At 39.2% G+C, this 17361-nt stretch overlaps 1 protein-coding gene across 9 annotated transcripts in view; it reads right to left on the reverse strand.

Annotated features, from left to right (window-relative positions):
• LOC135101447 (zinc finger RNA-binding protein-like) overlaps positions 1–17361 on the reverse strand; it is a 141295-nt gene that overhangs the window by 120706 nt on the left and 3228 nt on the right. For 7 of the 9 annotated variants that reach the window (XM_064005449.1, XM_064005486.1, XM_064005476.1 and 4 more), the window contains exons 2-3: positions 16795–16878; positions 4809–4965 (exon numbers count right to left, since the gene is read on the reverse strand). In XM_064005449.1, coding sequence (XP_063861519.1) covers positions 4809–4965; positions 16795–16878 — 241 coding nt within the window. Of the gene's footprint in view, positions 1–4808; positions 4966–14042; positions 14203–16794; positions 16879–17361 lie in introns of those variants that run through there. The other 2 variants (XM_064005455.1, XM_064005466.1) reach the window with 2 other exon arrangements.

The raw sequence follows: 17361 nt of genomic DNA on the forward strand, positions 1-17361 counted from the left end.
TCATCAGCTGCATATAATGTAAAGGTGCAGAAAAAATTTAAGCAGTTCTTTGCTGACACTGATAAAAAAAGAAAAAAAGTGGATATGAATAAATGTGTAAAGATGGAAATAGTACAAATCATGAGTGACTAATGATACTGGTTTAAAGTGAAGGAGTGACAGTACAGAAATATCTGGCACAATGATGATAGAATAATTTAAGGTATTTCACAGAAAACTTGTTATAAAATTTCACTTTGAGTATATTGAGAGGTTGTTGTAGAGATTCCACAAGTGCCAAATCATTTTGATAAGTAAAGTTTGTGGAGGAAAAGAATCAGTGAATGATGAAACAATAGCAGAATATATTCACAGGTTCATCAGGCATATTTTCCATTTCCACTTTCTTAATAGTTGTGTTCAATTTACATTTAGTACAGAGTAGCTGCTTCATCTTATTTGAAAACATTCTTTGGTACATGAGGTACACACATTGGAAGGTATATGCTGAGGGGTAAATCTCGGTTAATATGGAAAAATGGCTAATTCAGGATGGCTCTAGAACCAAGGATGCCAATGTGTTGATGGTCAACCTGTATAGTAACTACAGAAAATTTCTGCAAACATGATAAGGTGTCCTGGAAGATCTCTTAAGCCATGTCTACATTATGCCTCATGCCGCACAACCTGACGTGGGTTTAGGTGGGGATCGGTGGGGGAGGGGGGGAAACGTTCACACTGTAGGGGAAGGGGACACTGATCAGCGCACTGCCATGCTGTGCACTAGCTAGTAGCATCTGCTTGGGACTATATTCTGAAACACTACTCTAGTTGAAGTGACACAGGATTTTAAGGATATTTTGATGGTTCCAGTGACAGATTAACAAGATTTCTACATTATTAACAGGAGAAACACTCTTGAGAACCCGGCTAATTATCACTGTGACTTTTGAAAATAGTCGTGGTGAGAGAGCAAAGTGTTTTTGAATATAGGCCCTGCTGGACTGCCAAAGCTGTTGTATGTATGGATGTGGGCCACTGCCAACACTACTCATCCAGAGGCACTTTTATGGTGCATTGAAGGGGGGGTGCAGATTGTACAAAGCTAGGGAGGGAGGGAGGGAGGGGGAGGAGAGAGAGAGAGAGAGAGAGAGAGAGAGAGAGAGAGAGAGAGAGAGAGAGAGAGAGAGAGAGAGAGAGAGAGAGAGAGAGAGAGAGAGAGAGAGAGAGAGAGAGAGAGAGAGAGAGAGAGAGAGAGAGAGAGAGAGAGAGAGAGAAAGCTTTGGTGTAAGGAATGGATTTTCAGGCAGAGTGAGAAGCTTTGGTGTAAGGAATGGATTTTCAGGCAGAGTGTAAAGGGAAGTTTTACACAAATTTTTGCTGAACATGAAAGAGAATGCCATGATGATTTTAAGAACTACATCAGAATGCCTGTGGATTCATTCTACAATTTGCATCTAGACTTGCATTCCTCACTGCCTTGTTCTTGTAGTTTTTATTTCTAACTTGCCACAGACATGGATGCTCTTTCAAGAGTTCAATGAACAGCCGAGTGTTCCACTCAATGTTTTCGTCTGTCATAAATGATGAGTGAGTGAACGACCTGCACCCTCCTTCCTTGTGAGAATCCAACTGAGCTGTTGCGCATCAGTGTGCAAGTCACCACCATGAAATGCCCACAGCTAGATTTGGTTGTGATGCGCGGCATGCCACCTCGCTAGCTCCATATGAGGCGTTTAGTTACATAGTGACATAAGTGCCAAAATCTAAAAGTGGAGAAAAATGCAGTTCAAGTTTGGCAATATGCACAATACAATAATTTTTTATTGGAATGAGCTAGGAAGCTCAAGTTTGTTTTAAATTGAAGCTAAATGACTTTGCTTTCTATTCAGCATGAAGACATTAAATATTACACAACACATTCTGAATGATGCAACATTGTGTTTTTCTCCATTTTTTAGTACACATTGAGAAAAATGTCTAAACACACCCCAATTCACATTTTTTTTTTCAAATCATGCTATCTTATAAGTGCGTGCGTGTGTGTGTGTGTGTGTGTGTGTGTGTGTGTGTGTGTGTGTGTGTGTGTGTGTGTGTGTGTGTGTGTGTGTGTGTGTGTGTGTGTGTGTGTGTGTGTGTGGAGGAGGGGGGGACATCATCTGATTCAAGCCACTCAACCACAGCCATTGTGAATTTGGCAAATAAAGTGGCAGGGAGGCAAAAGTTATGTATATTCCTCACTTTGCCATGGCCAAACCATTCACTCTATGAGCTTTAGGTCTGTTTTCGAGAGGAAAGATGACTCTATCGTTGTAAAATTCTACCTTATGGGTGCATGTAGAGCTGCACAATTTGCAAGTAAATATGAATAATTTTGGGCAAAAGTGAGAAATAGTAATTCATCTACCCTACCCATGCACTAAAGTGATGGTATAAGCAAGATCGACAAAAAACACAACAATAAAAGTGAAATTATGCTATAAATTTAAACACAGAAATAGAATACATTTAGTTATTTCTATAAATCTTACACAGTTGTGTATGTATGTATTTAAAGACAAAATCATATTGCTTACAAGCAACACTAAAGCAGGAAAAATACAGTATCAGAATGGTGTGCAAGATGAGGGAGGTTGGCAGTTGGGCCAGAGAATGTACCACAGAGCACTCCTTCACTATCCCCGATAAAGGCAAAAATATATCAAGATAAGTGTTGTTACAGTTTTCTCCTGAGTTCTAAATAATTTCCAATTTATTTATGCAATAAAAAAATCAATAGGGGCTCAGGATTGAGATGAGAAAAGCACCAAATAGCATTTGGCTATATAGGTTAAGGTGACCAACTGAGTTATTTTCCATTTTTGTTATTTATGAACCATACTGCACCAAATTTCTATGAGCTATAAAGTTCTTTTAAATGAATTATATGTATAAATTTCATTAAATCTGGAGCAAGTTTTCCTTTTTTTGAAAATATAAAAAAAATGAGGTTTAGATTTTTGCACATTTTGACGACAGTTTCTCTTGGATTTTCTTGAAAACTTGTCACAAGATACTTCTACGGTTTAAAAAAAAAAATGTGACAGAATTTTCATTTTTGGTTTCATTGTCAAGAAAAAAAATCCAAAATATTTCCTCATCTGGATATTTCTCTTAAGCTAGAAAAAACTAAACACTCAATCAAAATTGTCACATAATTATTTTCATATATTTTAATACTCTTTCTAATAACACCAAAATCATCAAAATTGGACAATAAATGGCAGAAAAATACGCCTTAATAGTGCAACAAGTTAGTTTTGAGATACAAGGCTCTAAAGTTTAAAGGGATGCTCATGTGCTTTTCATCCATATATAGCAGCTATGTAATACTGGAATTTTTAGATGCCAAGTATTATAATGTATTTAATTTGAGTTGTTGATTATTTCGAGCCATAGCTGCAAGCATTAGATTCATAGATGACATTTTGTTGGCATCTGGAATCTCTTAGATGGAACTGTGCATACTTCATTTTTACAATGAGGGCGAACCACACTGGTGCTCAGCTAATATCCAGCATCCTTTTGCCATTACCTCGCTCCTTTGGTTAAGGTAAGACTTCTTCTTACCCACTGTGGTGGAAGAGAGCAAAAAGTGGGGAGTCAGTGAATGCTAAACATGTACAGAGGTTGATGAAAGAGAGAGTATCACAAGCTCCCTCCCTCTCTCTAAGCAAGTAGAACACGCACTGAGACACTGCCGCTCTTCCTTGCTCCCACTCTGCTAGGCTGTGAGAAGAAACCTCCATACTCCACTATGAAAAAAAACTGTTCAATGTAAACTTTTTTTTTTTTTTAATTAATATTTTCTATCACCATCTCCCACCTACGATAACTGACTGAGTGACTAAGTGTGAGCAGTGGGCATTTAAATGGGTATTTAAGTGGCATTTAAATGTGGATGACAAATTATTGCATATGTATTGTGAAGTACTAGGCCTAAGGATGTCACAAAATAATTTTTACATTTTTTTTTACATTTTCAGATTTTTTACTTGGCTAGTCCCCTTAAGGACTCATTCAGGTTTTTTAGGCCTTTTCACATTGGGTAAAAAATTCTTGCTTATATGAACTCTAACATTTTTCACTGTATAACCAGCTTGTTTCTAATATTTTTAATGTCCCAATGTGATGTTGAAGCCAACCATGAAAAATTTTCATATTAATGTTATATCACAAACACATATCTTGATTTTTCCATTATAATGTAAATATTACAGACCCAAATAATTTCATAGTACAACTGAACATAGGCTGATAGTTGATGCAAAATGCAGACAGAGTAGTTTTAAGCTAAACATGTTTTTATTCATGTTTGAGAATTTTTTGTTTCTCTGGAAATTTTCTAAATATGCAAAAACAGGAAATATGGAGACTTAACAGTAATACAGCATAAGAAACTAAAATTTCTCTGAAATCTAATCAAAGGACAATTAATAATACTCAGCTTTGATTCATACCCATTCTCACACTGGTTTTACATAAAGCATATCAGATAGTTGTCAGAGAGGTTTGTATCATAATTTTATGCTACAGGAATGTGGATAGCTGACAAACCAACAAAACTGTGTCCCAAAGGTGACAATATATAAGTATTATACATGGTTACAATTGAAACACCTCAAAAGATAACTTACCACTGATGAAGGAGTCTGGAATGTCGTAGTTTTGTTCCACAGCTGCATCTAATTTACACCTCAAAAGATAACTTTACCACTGATGAAGGAGTCTGGAATGTCGTAGTTTTGTTCCACAGCTGCATCTAATTTACACCTCAAAAGATAACTTACCACTGATGAAAGAGTCTGGAATGTCATAGTTTTGTTCCACAGCTGCATCTAATTTGAATTTTTGCACTGCTTTCTTATGCTTGACTCCTTGAAGATGAGCCTCAGCAGGAATGATGCCAGTCACAGTGATTTTGCATACCTGACACTTAAACAGATTCTGGAAAAAATAAATAAATAAAAATAAATAAATAAATAAATTAAAAAAATTGTCCATGAAATGGCATGCCTACATCACATGAAGCACTAAAAAAAGAAAGGCTGAATTCACCACCAAAAGAAAAGGAGATTTTTGGTACAATTGGAAGCTTGCTCCTTTCTTCTATAATCTGATTCTGAGTTCATCTCTCTATTACTGAAAAGGACAGGTAAATAAGGTGAGTAAAATCTAGCTTCCCCAGCTCTTGCACCACTAGTTGGCTATGAGTTGTACATTATGGAATGGAGAGCCACACTTGCCACTGTGGCTGCTGCCCAGGAGCTTAGCATGCAACATTTTGAGTCAATCAGCACCTGACCTGGAACCCATGGGCTAATCATCATGCAGCTTTTAGACAGCCTCAAGGGATGGTGTTTATTGTTGCTCCCTTCATGTCATATTCACTGTTTAGGCCACTGTCCTTAATTTTTTTTCCAGAAATTTGTGACACAACCTTCCAGACAACAATCCCCTTTTCTTCAGTGACACTCGGCTGTCTCTGTCTTCTACATTGAACATCCTTCATCTGTTCTTTACTTATAAGCTAAACTGGAAACTTCACATCTCATCTGAGTTGTCTCTGCCAGTCCCCCCACCCTCCCCCTACTAACTATGTACAGGGGCCTTATCCATGTATGAAGTACATGTATGGGGGTTCCACTCATACCACTCTTTTAGACAACGTGGAATCGAAAGCTTTTCATCTTATCAACTTCTCTCCTCTAACTGACTGTCTTCAGCCTCTCTCTCATCATTGCAATATTGCATTTCTTACTAATTTCAGTAATCTCAGTCATTCATCTCTTTCTCTGGTAAACTCTGGAACTCCATGCCTGCTTTCATATGACTTAAACTCATTCAAGAGGGAGGTTTCAAGACACTTATCTTGTAATTTCCGACTACTGCTTTCAACTCAGTTTGGGGACTGGCATCTCAGTGGACTTTTTTTTATTATTTTTTTGTTGCTCTTGAATGGTCCCCATCCTACATGAAAAAAGGAAAAATACTTCAAACCTTCTGTTTCACTCTAGATTATTTTTAATAGCTTATATAAACTGATTTACATACACAAGGAAAAATTTTAAAAATAGATAAAATGCCCCCCAAAAAACAATAATCTCCCCACCCCCCCCCAAAAAAAAAAAAAAAATGCAATTCTTTTTTCAAATCCAGTATTTTTCCTATCCTGCTCTTTGGTGACAAAACATTTCATGCATACTGTAGTAGCTGACTCAGATGCCATACCTGTTCTTCCTTAGTGATCAAACTTAGGCCTCTACCTAAAACTCTCATTTCTACTTCTTTTACCATGCCATCCATATACAAGTTGGATAACCAGAGATACATGCCACATCCCTGATGCAAACCTCACCCACACCATCACCAACTCTTACACATGGGCTGCTATTCTCCAAAACTGTGCCTCTGTGCTTGCACCTTGCCTAGTCAAATTCTTCAAATTCTGTCTATCAGCATCCACCTTTCCTTCTTGCTGGAAGTTTGCTTACATTCAATGTTCCTAAAAAGGGTGACAATTCTAATCCCTCAAAATACTGTCCTATTGCTTTAATTTCCTACCTCTCTAAAATTTTTGAATTTATCCTCAACAGGAAGATTCTTAAACATCTATCATTTCACAAACTTCTGTCTGATTGCCAGTATTTTCCATAGAGGCCACTCTCCTGGTGATTTTCTGGCTTTCCTTAGTGAGTCTTGTTCATTTTGTTTTTGGGATCTTAGTGAAACTTTTGTTGTTGCCTTAGACATATCAAAAGCTTTTGATAGTCTGGCACAAAGCTTTGATTTCCAAACTACCCTCCTACAGCTTCTATTTTTCTCTCTATAACTTCATCTCAAGTTTCCTTTCTGACTGTTCTATTGCTGCTATGGTAGATGGTCATTTTTCTTCTCTTAAATCTATCAACAGTGGTGTTCCTCAGGAGTCTGTCCTGTTACCCACTCTCTTTTTATTATTCATCAATGATCTTCTAAACCAAACTTCTTGTCCTATCTACTCCCATGCTGATGATACCTCCCTGCACTTTTCCACATCTTTTCGTAAACGTCCAACCCTTCAGGAAGTAAACAGTTTATGCAGAGAAGCCACAGAACACATGACTTCTGATCTCTCTAAAATTTCTGATTGGGGCAGAAGAAACTTCCTATTGTTCAATGGCTCAAAACTCAATTCCTCCATCTATCAACCCGACACTACCTTCCTGAAAACTATCTCCTCTTCTTCATTGCCACTCAACTGTCCCCCTCTTCTACATCGAGCATCCTCGGTTTGTCCTTTACTCTTCACATCTCATCTCTAACTAAAACAGGTTCTATGAAGTTAGGAATTTTGAGTTGTCTCCACCAGTTTTTCTCACCCCCCCAGCTGCTAACTCTGTACCGGGGCCTTATCCATCCATGTATGGAGTATGCTTCATATGTATGGCAGGGGTTCCATTCATATCAGTATTTTAGACAGGGTGAAGCAGTACACAAGCCTGGAACCACGACAATAAACTTAGACATGCCCTCTGGCAAAAAGCTTATAGATTGGGAATTCAACCCTCCCACTGCCTCACATATGGGTGGAGTATGGGAACGTCAAATTCGCATGATTAAGAAGGATCTCCAGGCTGTGATCAGAATACAAGTCCTTGATGAAGAATGCCTGCACATCACATTTTGCGCAGAGGAGGATATTGTGAACGGACGTCTGATCACTCCGGTTCCCAAAGCTGTTAATGACTTAGAAGCACTTACACCCCATCATCCACTTAGAACTCATCCTGATGTGCTCTCTACCAGAGGTGACTACTCCATTGTGGAAAAATATAGGTGAAGATGGAAGCATGCACAATTAATCACAGACCAATTCTGGAAGAGATGGAAAAGAGAATATCTTCCAACACTTCGGCGGAGACACCACATCTTTAATGCACGTGACCTGCAAGCCAGGGACATTGTCATTGTATGTGGGGTGCAACTCCTGCAAAACCTGTGGAAATTAGGCAGGTCACTGGAAGCCATCTCCAGCAATGATGGAGTGGTTCGGAGAGCAAGGGTGAAGATGAAAGACTCTGTATTGGTATGGCCAGTGACCAAATTGTGCCAGCTAGAAGGAGTTGCAAAGGCTCATCTATCATACTTTGATCAGTAGCACTCAACAGGGGGAATGTTACTGCCGCAGTGACATGCACATGCGTACCCACACATAAACATGCACTTGAACCGTTTAAGGACATGATACATCATAGGTAGTGTTAACTATGATGTTTAGAGAGAGAGAGAGAGAGAGAGAGAGAGAGAGAGAGAGAGAGAGAGAGAGAGAGAGAGAGAGAGAGAGAGAGAGAGAGAGAGAGAGAGAGAGAGAGAGAGAGAGAGAGAGAGAGAGAGAGAGAGAGAGAGAGAGAGAGAGAGAGAGAGAGAGAGAGAGAGAGAGAGAGAGAGAGACGTTAAGGAAGGTAGTGGAAGGAATAGAGGAAAAGGCTTAATGCTGACACAGGTCCCCTCGTATTGCATCTTGTAAACACCAGGCATCCTTTCTCCTGACCTATCACACCACCCAGGAGATGAAGCCCCAAAAGGGCAGAACCCTGTCTGTTCCCTTATAGGCAGGACTTTTGCCTCTCCTCTCTGCCTCTCCGTGACCTAGAATACATGTGATATGTACATATACTATATCATACTGTTTATTGATTATGATATGCTTATTATGATATACTAAAGTAACTGCTGTCTCCCTTTAACAGGAATGTGGGAGGGGAGGAAGGGTTTGATTTATCAAGGAGTCCAACATTCTCTCCTATATCTCCATCTGGTGAGGCACGAGAGTACTATATTATGTGAACCATGTAACTGATAGGGAATATATTTCCAGGTTTGACCGAATAAATTGTAGTCGAGTCGAAGTATGGATCTAATTTAACATTCTGAATGCTGCCCCCTCAGGCAGTAACACTGATATATATATATATATATATATATATATATATATATATATATATATATATATATATATATATATATATATATTGTGAAATGAAGTGGAAGAAATTGATAATGGAAAAACTACTGCTAAAAGTAGAAAATACCAGATAAACACAAGGCCACAGCAAAAAACTAAGAAAAGGAAGATGCTTGAATAACATAAAAGAAATATAGTTTCCCACAGAGAAATACAGAAATTTGGAACAAGCTAAGTAAGGATGTAATATTAGCAATGAGTGTGCACAGCTTTAAGGAAAAACTGGACAAGTGTAAATATGGAGATAGGACCACATGAACATAGCTCGGGCCCTATAAATTACAACTAGGTCAATACACACACACACACACACACACACACACACACACACACACACACACACACACACACACACACACACACAGAAACTACAACTTTTTTAATATCTTAATGATGAAACAATTTTTTTTTTTTCCACAAAATATCTTTGTAAAATAGAGGTGCATCTTATGTAGAAGTGCTTCTATTACGCTAGCAAATATGGTACTTTATACCTATTAACTTTAGTACATATTATATGGCATATGTAAGCACCATGTAAACCTGGATCTTCCACTTCCTATGAGTATTTGTATTACTGCAGTCAGCACCAGACTGCACTTAAATCACTGTGGACATGCACAACTGCTTAACAACAAGCCCATAGTCCAGCAGGTTGCTATTCTCTCAGACTGTTCTATATGGAATACATACATTCTAGCATTTAAAATGTAATTAAGTAACTTTAGAAGCAAGAAATTTACAGATGCATTAGCTGTTTTTTCTTTTCTTCCTCTTTTTTTATGCAGGTTGCCCTAATGAGTCAGGGCTAGAACAGTGTCTCTTAATGGAACACTTTGGTTTTGACATTTGGAAACAGTTATCCAAAGTGAATCCCTTTCCTAACCTTGGACTATGGCCAGGATTCAAACCTGTGCACCTGAGGACTCATCAGCCCAATATGTGTGCAGTACAATTGAGGTGTTTTGTGGTTCTGAGTTGGACCTGCCAGAGTATTCTACAGGTTATTATTTTCATGTCACCACATTTTAAACCACTTTTGCCCTTACCACATGGTAAAAAATCTCTCTGAATATTTGGGCTGCACCTAACTTAGTGCTCAAAACTCTGTCATGTGCATGGAAGGCACTGAGAGAAAGTATATTGTAGAACAGGTGAATCTGATATTCCTGGTTGCCAAACAGCAGCGGACTGCACTCCATGCCATACCCTCCACACAGCCAATTAAATGAGAGCACGTCCTGTTAGTCTGCCAGATGGTGCCTTTGTATTTGCATGCATATCATTAAATGTACAGAAAATTCCCTGTGAATACTAGCTGAATTGAAAACATGAGCAGCAATAGTGACCATGAGTCACATGGACATTCCAGGAAGAGAAAGTGTGATCATAAGACCTGGGAAAGGAATGTAACAAAGAAAAAATGTAATCTTGGTCAGGCCTACACAAGCTGATGGACCAAGAAAAATATTCCTAAGCATGAAATCGGTGAGTCATGTAAGAGTGGCTGTTTTGACAAACTACAGAGTATATGAAAAAGGAGTTTAAATCTTACATTTCAGTAAAGGTACATAGCGATGAAATAGTAATAACTTTTTTCTTATTTAGAAATATTAGACACATGAAAAATAAAAATTTATTGGTAATACAAGCTTTCACAACAAAAAAATTTCATCTGCATGTATTACTTAGAAAAAAAAAATTTTGTTCATGGAATTAGTTACCAAGATGCTAAAAGTAAGGAAATATTGAAGCTGAAATATCTGAAAACAGCATTTTGTTGGATTCACCCTCACAACAGTAAAGGAACTTGCACTGAGATAATATTTCAAATGAAAAGAACTCAAAACCTGATTTTGCTGGATTCGTCTATCCAACACTAAGTGCCTCTTTTTTATTACCACAGCCCTTGTGCAAGGCAAAATATGAATTAATACATATTTCCTAAAATTACCAAAATACCCCCTTAATAAGCTTGAGGATAATACCATTCATTTTACATCATCAAATTCCCTCTGCTGTGGTTAGTGTTTCCATGGGATGAGCTGCACTGTGCCACAGCACCAGTTGCTTGCCCGTTGCCATGCCAGATGGTTGTGTTGTTGGATTCTACAGTGTTTTCTCCTGCAGCGTCTCTTTTTCAGCAAGGCCACATCACCTGTTATGCAGGTATAGTGCCTACAATCTGTTATCAAAGTTTGGAGTGGATTGAGCTGTCCAAGTGGCTATTTTGTGTGCTGTTGATTACCAGCAATCAAGCTTATGGCTTGTTATTGTTTTTGCAGGCCATCTGCTGTTATCATGTCGTCCTCTGATTTGGGGGAAGAGTGGGCCTCTTTACCTCCTGCCTCCTCTCTTACTACCAGGGGGGACCTGTAGATCTTCCAATGATCTTAGCGGCAGGGGCAGTAGCTCCGGTGGGGGTGCTGCTCTCAGAGCCAGTGGGAGGGTGGCCAAGCACTTGTCTTGACATGGGCCTTGCCTTCAGGATGTAGTTAACACCCAAAGTGATAGTACCTTGCAGCTGGGTGCCAAGGCATTTTGCCCGCCTGAGCCTGTTTCGGACAAAATTGACAGTAAGGTGGCAGACATGGTTAACTTCCTGTTTGACAATGGTCTGTGGGAGGATGACTACAAGTCTATCTGTGAGCACGAGATTGTAATGAGGCCTTCCAATTGTCTTGCCCTTGCCCCAGTGGAGTGCAACCCTCAGATCCTGGATGCACTTATGGGAGAAGCTAAAAAGACTGATTTCCGCTTGAAGCAGGTTAACAATGATATCCTGAGGGCAGCGACTATTATTACCAAGTCACTGTTAGTCCTCAATAAAGTGGCCCAAGATGAGAATCACCCAGTGGTGGCCCATAAAGTGGGCATGATAAATGGTGCCCTGGCCTTGTTGGGCAATGCCAACTTCAGGAATAATTTAGCAAGGCGTTACGTTATGAAATGTGAAATTAATCACAAATTTACGCATCTTTGTACTGAGAAGGTACCGATGACTCGATTCCTCTTTGGCAATGACGTTTCCCAGTCTGTGAAGCAGATCAGAGAATCCATGAAGCTTATGAATGCAATTACATCCAAGAAGCCACCCGTTATGTGGCGTTTCCCTGGTGGCAGGTCAAATGGTTTTGGGACCTAGGTTAACTTAAGGGGGTTCTCTTTGAGGTTCCAGCCTTATGGTCTTTGGAAACTGGCCTTCAGGGGTGGTCAATGATCTTCCTCTACATTATCCAACACAGACTCAGAAAATCCCAGGAGCCAGGGCAGCTTCAAGCCCCGGCAGTAAATCAGGCAAGTGAATGTTTTGTGGGTGGAAGCTTCACTACTTTGCTCATGAGTGGTGTTCCATTACTAGTGATCCAGTTATTTTTGACACAGTGGAGCGCTGCTATCTGGATGTGGATGATATGACACATTTATTTCATGGCAATCTTGAGTATAGGTTCAATAAAGTAGAGCAAGACATTATTAATGGGGAGATGAATAAATTATTGGCGCTTAAGGTCATTAAAGTTACGCACAGGCAGAAAGAGCAAATTATCTCCCCCATTTTTCTGAGGAAGAAAAAGAATGGGGAATATAGGATGGTTCTGAACTTAGGAAAACTAAATTCTCATATTCCATACAAACATTTTAAGATGAAGGACTTTGAACATGCCATCAGACTCATTAATGCAGGTGACTTTCTTGCTTCTGTGGACTTGAGACGTGCTTACTATTTGATTAAGATTGTGAAAGAACAACAAAAGTTTCTGTGCTCCAATTGACAAAGCATAACTTATCAATTCACTTGTCTTCCAAATAAGGTATCAGAAGGCCCTAGGATCTTCACCAAGCTCATGAAGGCAGTTTTTTCTACTCTGAGGAATAAGGGTGTCACGATCACCAGTTTCATTGATGACTCCCTTATATGCAGTAGTTCAATGTCCAGTTGCCTTGCGGGTATGCATGATACTATTGCTCTCTTGAGGAAATTGGGCTTCTGTATCAATGAAAGCAAGTCAGTTCTGGTCCCAACTAAACGGATTGAATATCTAGGCAACATTATTGACACTAACAGCATGAAAATTTCCCTGCCCTAATATAGAGTAGTGTCTTTAGTGCAAGATTGTGAGGCACTCTTGCACAGGGATGAAGCTCCAATTAGACAAGTGGCCTGTGTCATTGGTCTTCTTGTTGTTGCCACTCCAGCAGTTGTGCTCAGTAAACTTCATTATAGGAAACTTGAAAGGGCCAAAATCGATGCATTAAAGCAAGAACAGGGTAATTTTGATACTAGGATAACCATTTCGGAGGAAATGAAGACAGAACTTCTATGGTGGTGCTCTAATGCCGCTGTTCAGGACAGGGGCATTTTTGTCAGCTGTTGAAATTGAATTGTTTACAGATGCCTCCTCAGTTGGCTGGGTACCTTAACTACCAGTCTACAGGTGGTAGTTGGTCTTTGGAGGAGTCTTTTACACTTTAATGCGCTGGAGCTTAAAGCAATTTTGTTTACTCTTCAAACCTTTAGCACTACGACTGTAACCTATTTCAATGAAATGGGTGACACCAGGTCACTTCTCTGTAATGACATCTCTACTTTAATATATGACTGGTGTGTGGTAAACAATGCTTGGGTGACCTGTTCTCCTGTTACAGGCAAAGCTAACTTAATGGCAGATGTCGCTTCCTGTAACATTAACAACAGGCATGAATGGAAACTGGATCTCCACATTTTTAGGTTGATCTGTGGTGTCTTTTGCACCCCTTCTATTGATCTCTTTGCTTCCCAGCTGAACAAACAGATCACCCCTTTCTGCTCCTGGAAAACTGACCCAGAAGCAGCTTACTTTGATGCTTTCTCTCTCAACTGGGCAAAGTTTGCACTTCCTTATCTTTCCCTCCTTTCTCATTGATCTCTAGGTGCTTGCAGAAAATGCTGGCAGAATAGGCAAAGGGGTGAATAGTGGTTCCGGTTTGGACGTTGCAGCCATAAATAGGTATGCTGCTCAGCATGCTGATCGATTACCCCAGGCTGATCAGGAAGTGGAGGGATGTCTTGACACACACGTCCTCACCGGAAGGGCACTCCCTCACAAGGCACACTCAGTTGATGGCATGCCTTTGATCCAGGAGTCCCTCCGAGAGCAAGGCATACAGAAGGAGGGTGCAGATATCATCATGGCATCCTGGAAGCCAAGTACAGAAAAACAGTACCGACCACATCTTAAGAGATGGTCACAATTTTGTTGTCGAGGGGACATCGATCCCCTTAATACCAATGTGCCAAACATTATAAACTTCTTGACCTTTACTTTCCATAGGGCTGTAGGTTATAATTCTATCAACACAGCGAAAGGTGCACTGTCATCATTGGGCATTGTGGTAAATGTATTCCTGGCCGGCAGCCATCCCCTCATGAACAGATTCTTAAAGGGGGTGTTCAACCTATGACCTCCCAAGTCTCAGTACACCAAGACATGGGGTGTCCAACCAGTACTTCACACACTTAGTTCTATGTACCCCTTGACTTCACTCTCTTTAAAGGAACTCACACTCAAGCTGGTTATGTTGATAGCACTGACTCAGGCACCCAGAATACAAACACTTCACTTGCTTGTGTTTTATGGAATTAACAGTGAAGAATCTTCTATCTCCGTCCAGTTGGGGGACAACGTTAAACAATGCAGACCTAACTTTAATATTCATAGTTATTTTTAAGGCTTATGCAAAGGATGCTAGCCTCTGTGTTTGTAAGGACAGAGAACAGAGTTGCTCAGGCCCAACATCCCAAAGGCAGTGAGTAAGTTAATCATCAGTTTTGTTAAACCTCACAAGCCTGTCTCTAAGGATACTATAGTGAGATGGATTAAAGTTATGTTGTGCAGGGCTGGGATTGACAGCTCTATTTTCACAGCAGGCAGCATTAGACTAGCAGTGGCTTCAAAGGCAAAGGCTTTGGCGGTACCTATCGAATGTATCAAGGCGAAAGCTGGGTGGACTAGTGGGGCCACATTTGCAAAATTCTATGATAAACAAATTGTTAAGGGATCAGACCCTTTTCAAGAAGCTGTCCTTCACCTTGACTGTTGATGTATCTTACTTGGGTGACTGGTGTTTTGTATACAAATTGTGCATGTTCCTCTATTTGTGATGTGGTCCGGACCTTATTAGGGTGTATTTAATAAGCTATTTGTAGGGTGTAATTATTGGTTTTCTACATTTATACAAATTTCCCATGTTCCTTGGGCACAGTACAGCTCATGTAACTGCCATTAATGAATGTTTTCTTTGCTCATTCATGTTTCTTTTCAGCAATACATGTGTTCTAATGGCAGGGGTCCAAATCAAGTAGTTACACTCAGATACGATACCCACATGGCTTCAAAACCTCATGGGAATGCTCACCACAGCAGAGAGGATTTGATGATGTAAAATTTAAAAAGTATACAGGATTTACTGTAGGTCGGTTGAAGCATGCTTGTAATTTTAAGAAGCAAATCACCTCTGCTGGGGGAAGCTTTCACATGCTCCCCCCGCCCTTTCTTTCATTTTTTGGCACTTTGTTATGGTTATTACGGGCCTAAATTTTATGTCATGTGGGTGATCGTGGTCTTTAAAGTCTGGTGCTGTGGCACAGTGCAGCTCATCTCATGTGAAAGCTCTCCCCACCAGAGGTGATTTGCTTTGTAAAATTACAAGCATACTTCAGCTGACCTATGGTAAGTCTTGTATACTTTTAAATTATGTGAGTTACATCACTTTTTAAAAATGTTTTTATATAAATGGAGTAACAAGAGAATGACTGAGATGAATTAGTGGAGTATGCAGGTCTTTTTTTTTTTTTTTAACACAGTGGTGTTCATTAAGTACAAAATGCACAAGAAAAATTTAACTTTAAGCTCCAAAGTACCCAAATAATCATCTTGCAATTTCCTGTCATCCCACTCCACTAATAGATCATTTCACACTGACAAAACTGGCAGTGCTGATTAACACCACCAAGTTGTACTAACTTAGGTCAACCAACATATCAAAACACAACCCAATTCTAACCAAGCTGCCCACATCCTCCTAAGGAGAAACTATTATTAGCTTAAAACTTTATTAATTAGCTCCTTTAGATGAGTAAGCTTACAAATTGTTTTAGGCAAAAGCTTGAGCAACATTGGGATTTCATAACATAATTAGAGGGTATATTTTGCCAACATTTGCATTTATTCCATGTTCTCCATTGCCTTTATTCTTTGTTCCACCAGCAATTAGCAAACAGGAAAGTAATGGGCCAATCAGAAGTTCCATTGCATCCCTGCTTAGATGCTACTAGTGGGACAATAGGTAGAGTAAGGAAGAACATGGAAAAAAAGACAAATGTTGGCAAAATATCAATTTTTTTCAATTATATGAAACTATTTTTTGCCAGAAATAATTCAGGGTTTGCTATCATTCCTTTAATATTGTAATGACACTTACAATATTGCAGACCACTGATTGCCAAATGAGCAGATATCTAAAATCAAGTTTTAACAGAATATACATTTAAATGAATTTTCAACTGCACCACATTAATCTAGTTGTGCTATTAAAGTATGTAATGAAGGCTGTGTACACTGACATGTTTTGCAGTATCAGAAAATCTCAAACTATATGAAAGAATTTTTTTCTATGAGGGCCCCTCAAGGAACTTTATACTGACAGTTTCACATTTTTAGTGTTACAGTCATTAATTAAAAATCTATGGAAGAAAATCAATTATTACAAAAAAATTTTTTCCAGCTTACCACATTTTCCATTTTCAGTACATCATCTTTTATGGCCTGAGAAACTGTGCTGGAAGATCCAATGTCAAGCAAAATCTCATCCATCTGTGAAAAAATTATACTTATATATGATAATGTAAGTGTTACTTACATCCTGCAAGCAACATCACAAATGTTAACTCTTATTTCTCTATACATGAATACATGTGAAATATAGACAAGGCCTTTCATAGTTCTATCTTTGTGAGTTGTTTGACTGTCACTAAATGTACCCAAGTACATGTATAATGAATTTTGAAAACAATATAGGACAGCACTCCAATGACTCTAATTGTTCTGAAAACAATTTCTACAGTGAAGGTATGAAGGTACACTAGCAGTAGCAGTCCCACCACATTACAGAGTGAAGGTTGGACAAAATGTAGAACAGCCACTGGTGTATCACTGTTTTTGATTAGGGAACACAAATTTTACATATTTTTTAAAAATAAAATTGGTATTCCTTAATAAGAAGTCCATGCCCCTATTCCCTCCCAACCACCCCTAACCCCTCAAACAAGCTTGGGGGACTGTGGGGAATCAGGTTTT

This window comes from Scylla paramamosain, chromosome 1, assembly GCF_035594125.1.
Source record: "Scylla paramamosain isolate STU-SP2022 chromosome 1, ASM3559412v1, whole genome shotgun sequence".
In the NCBI taxonomy this organism is placed as follows: domain Eukaryota; kingdom Metazoa; phylum Arthropoda; class Malacostraca; order Decapoda; family Portunidae; genus Scylla; species Scylla paramamosain.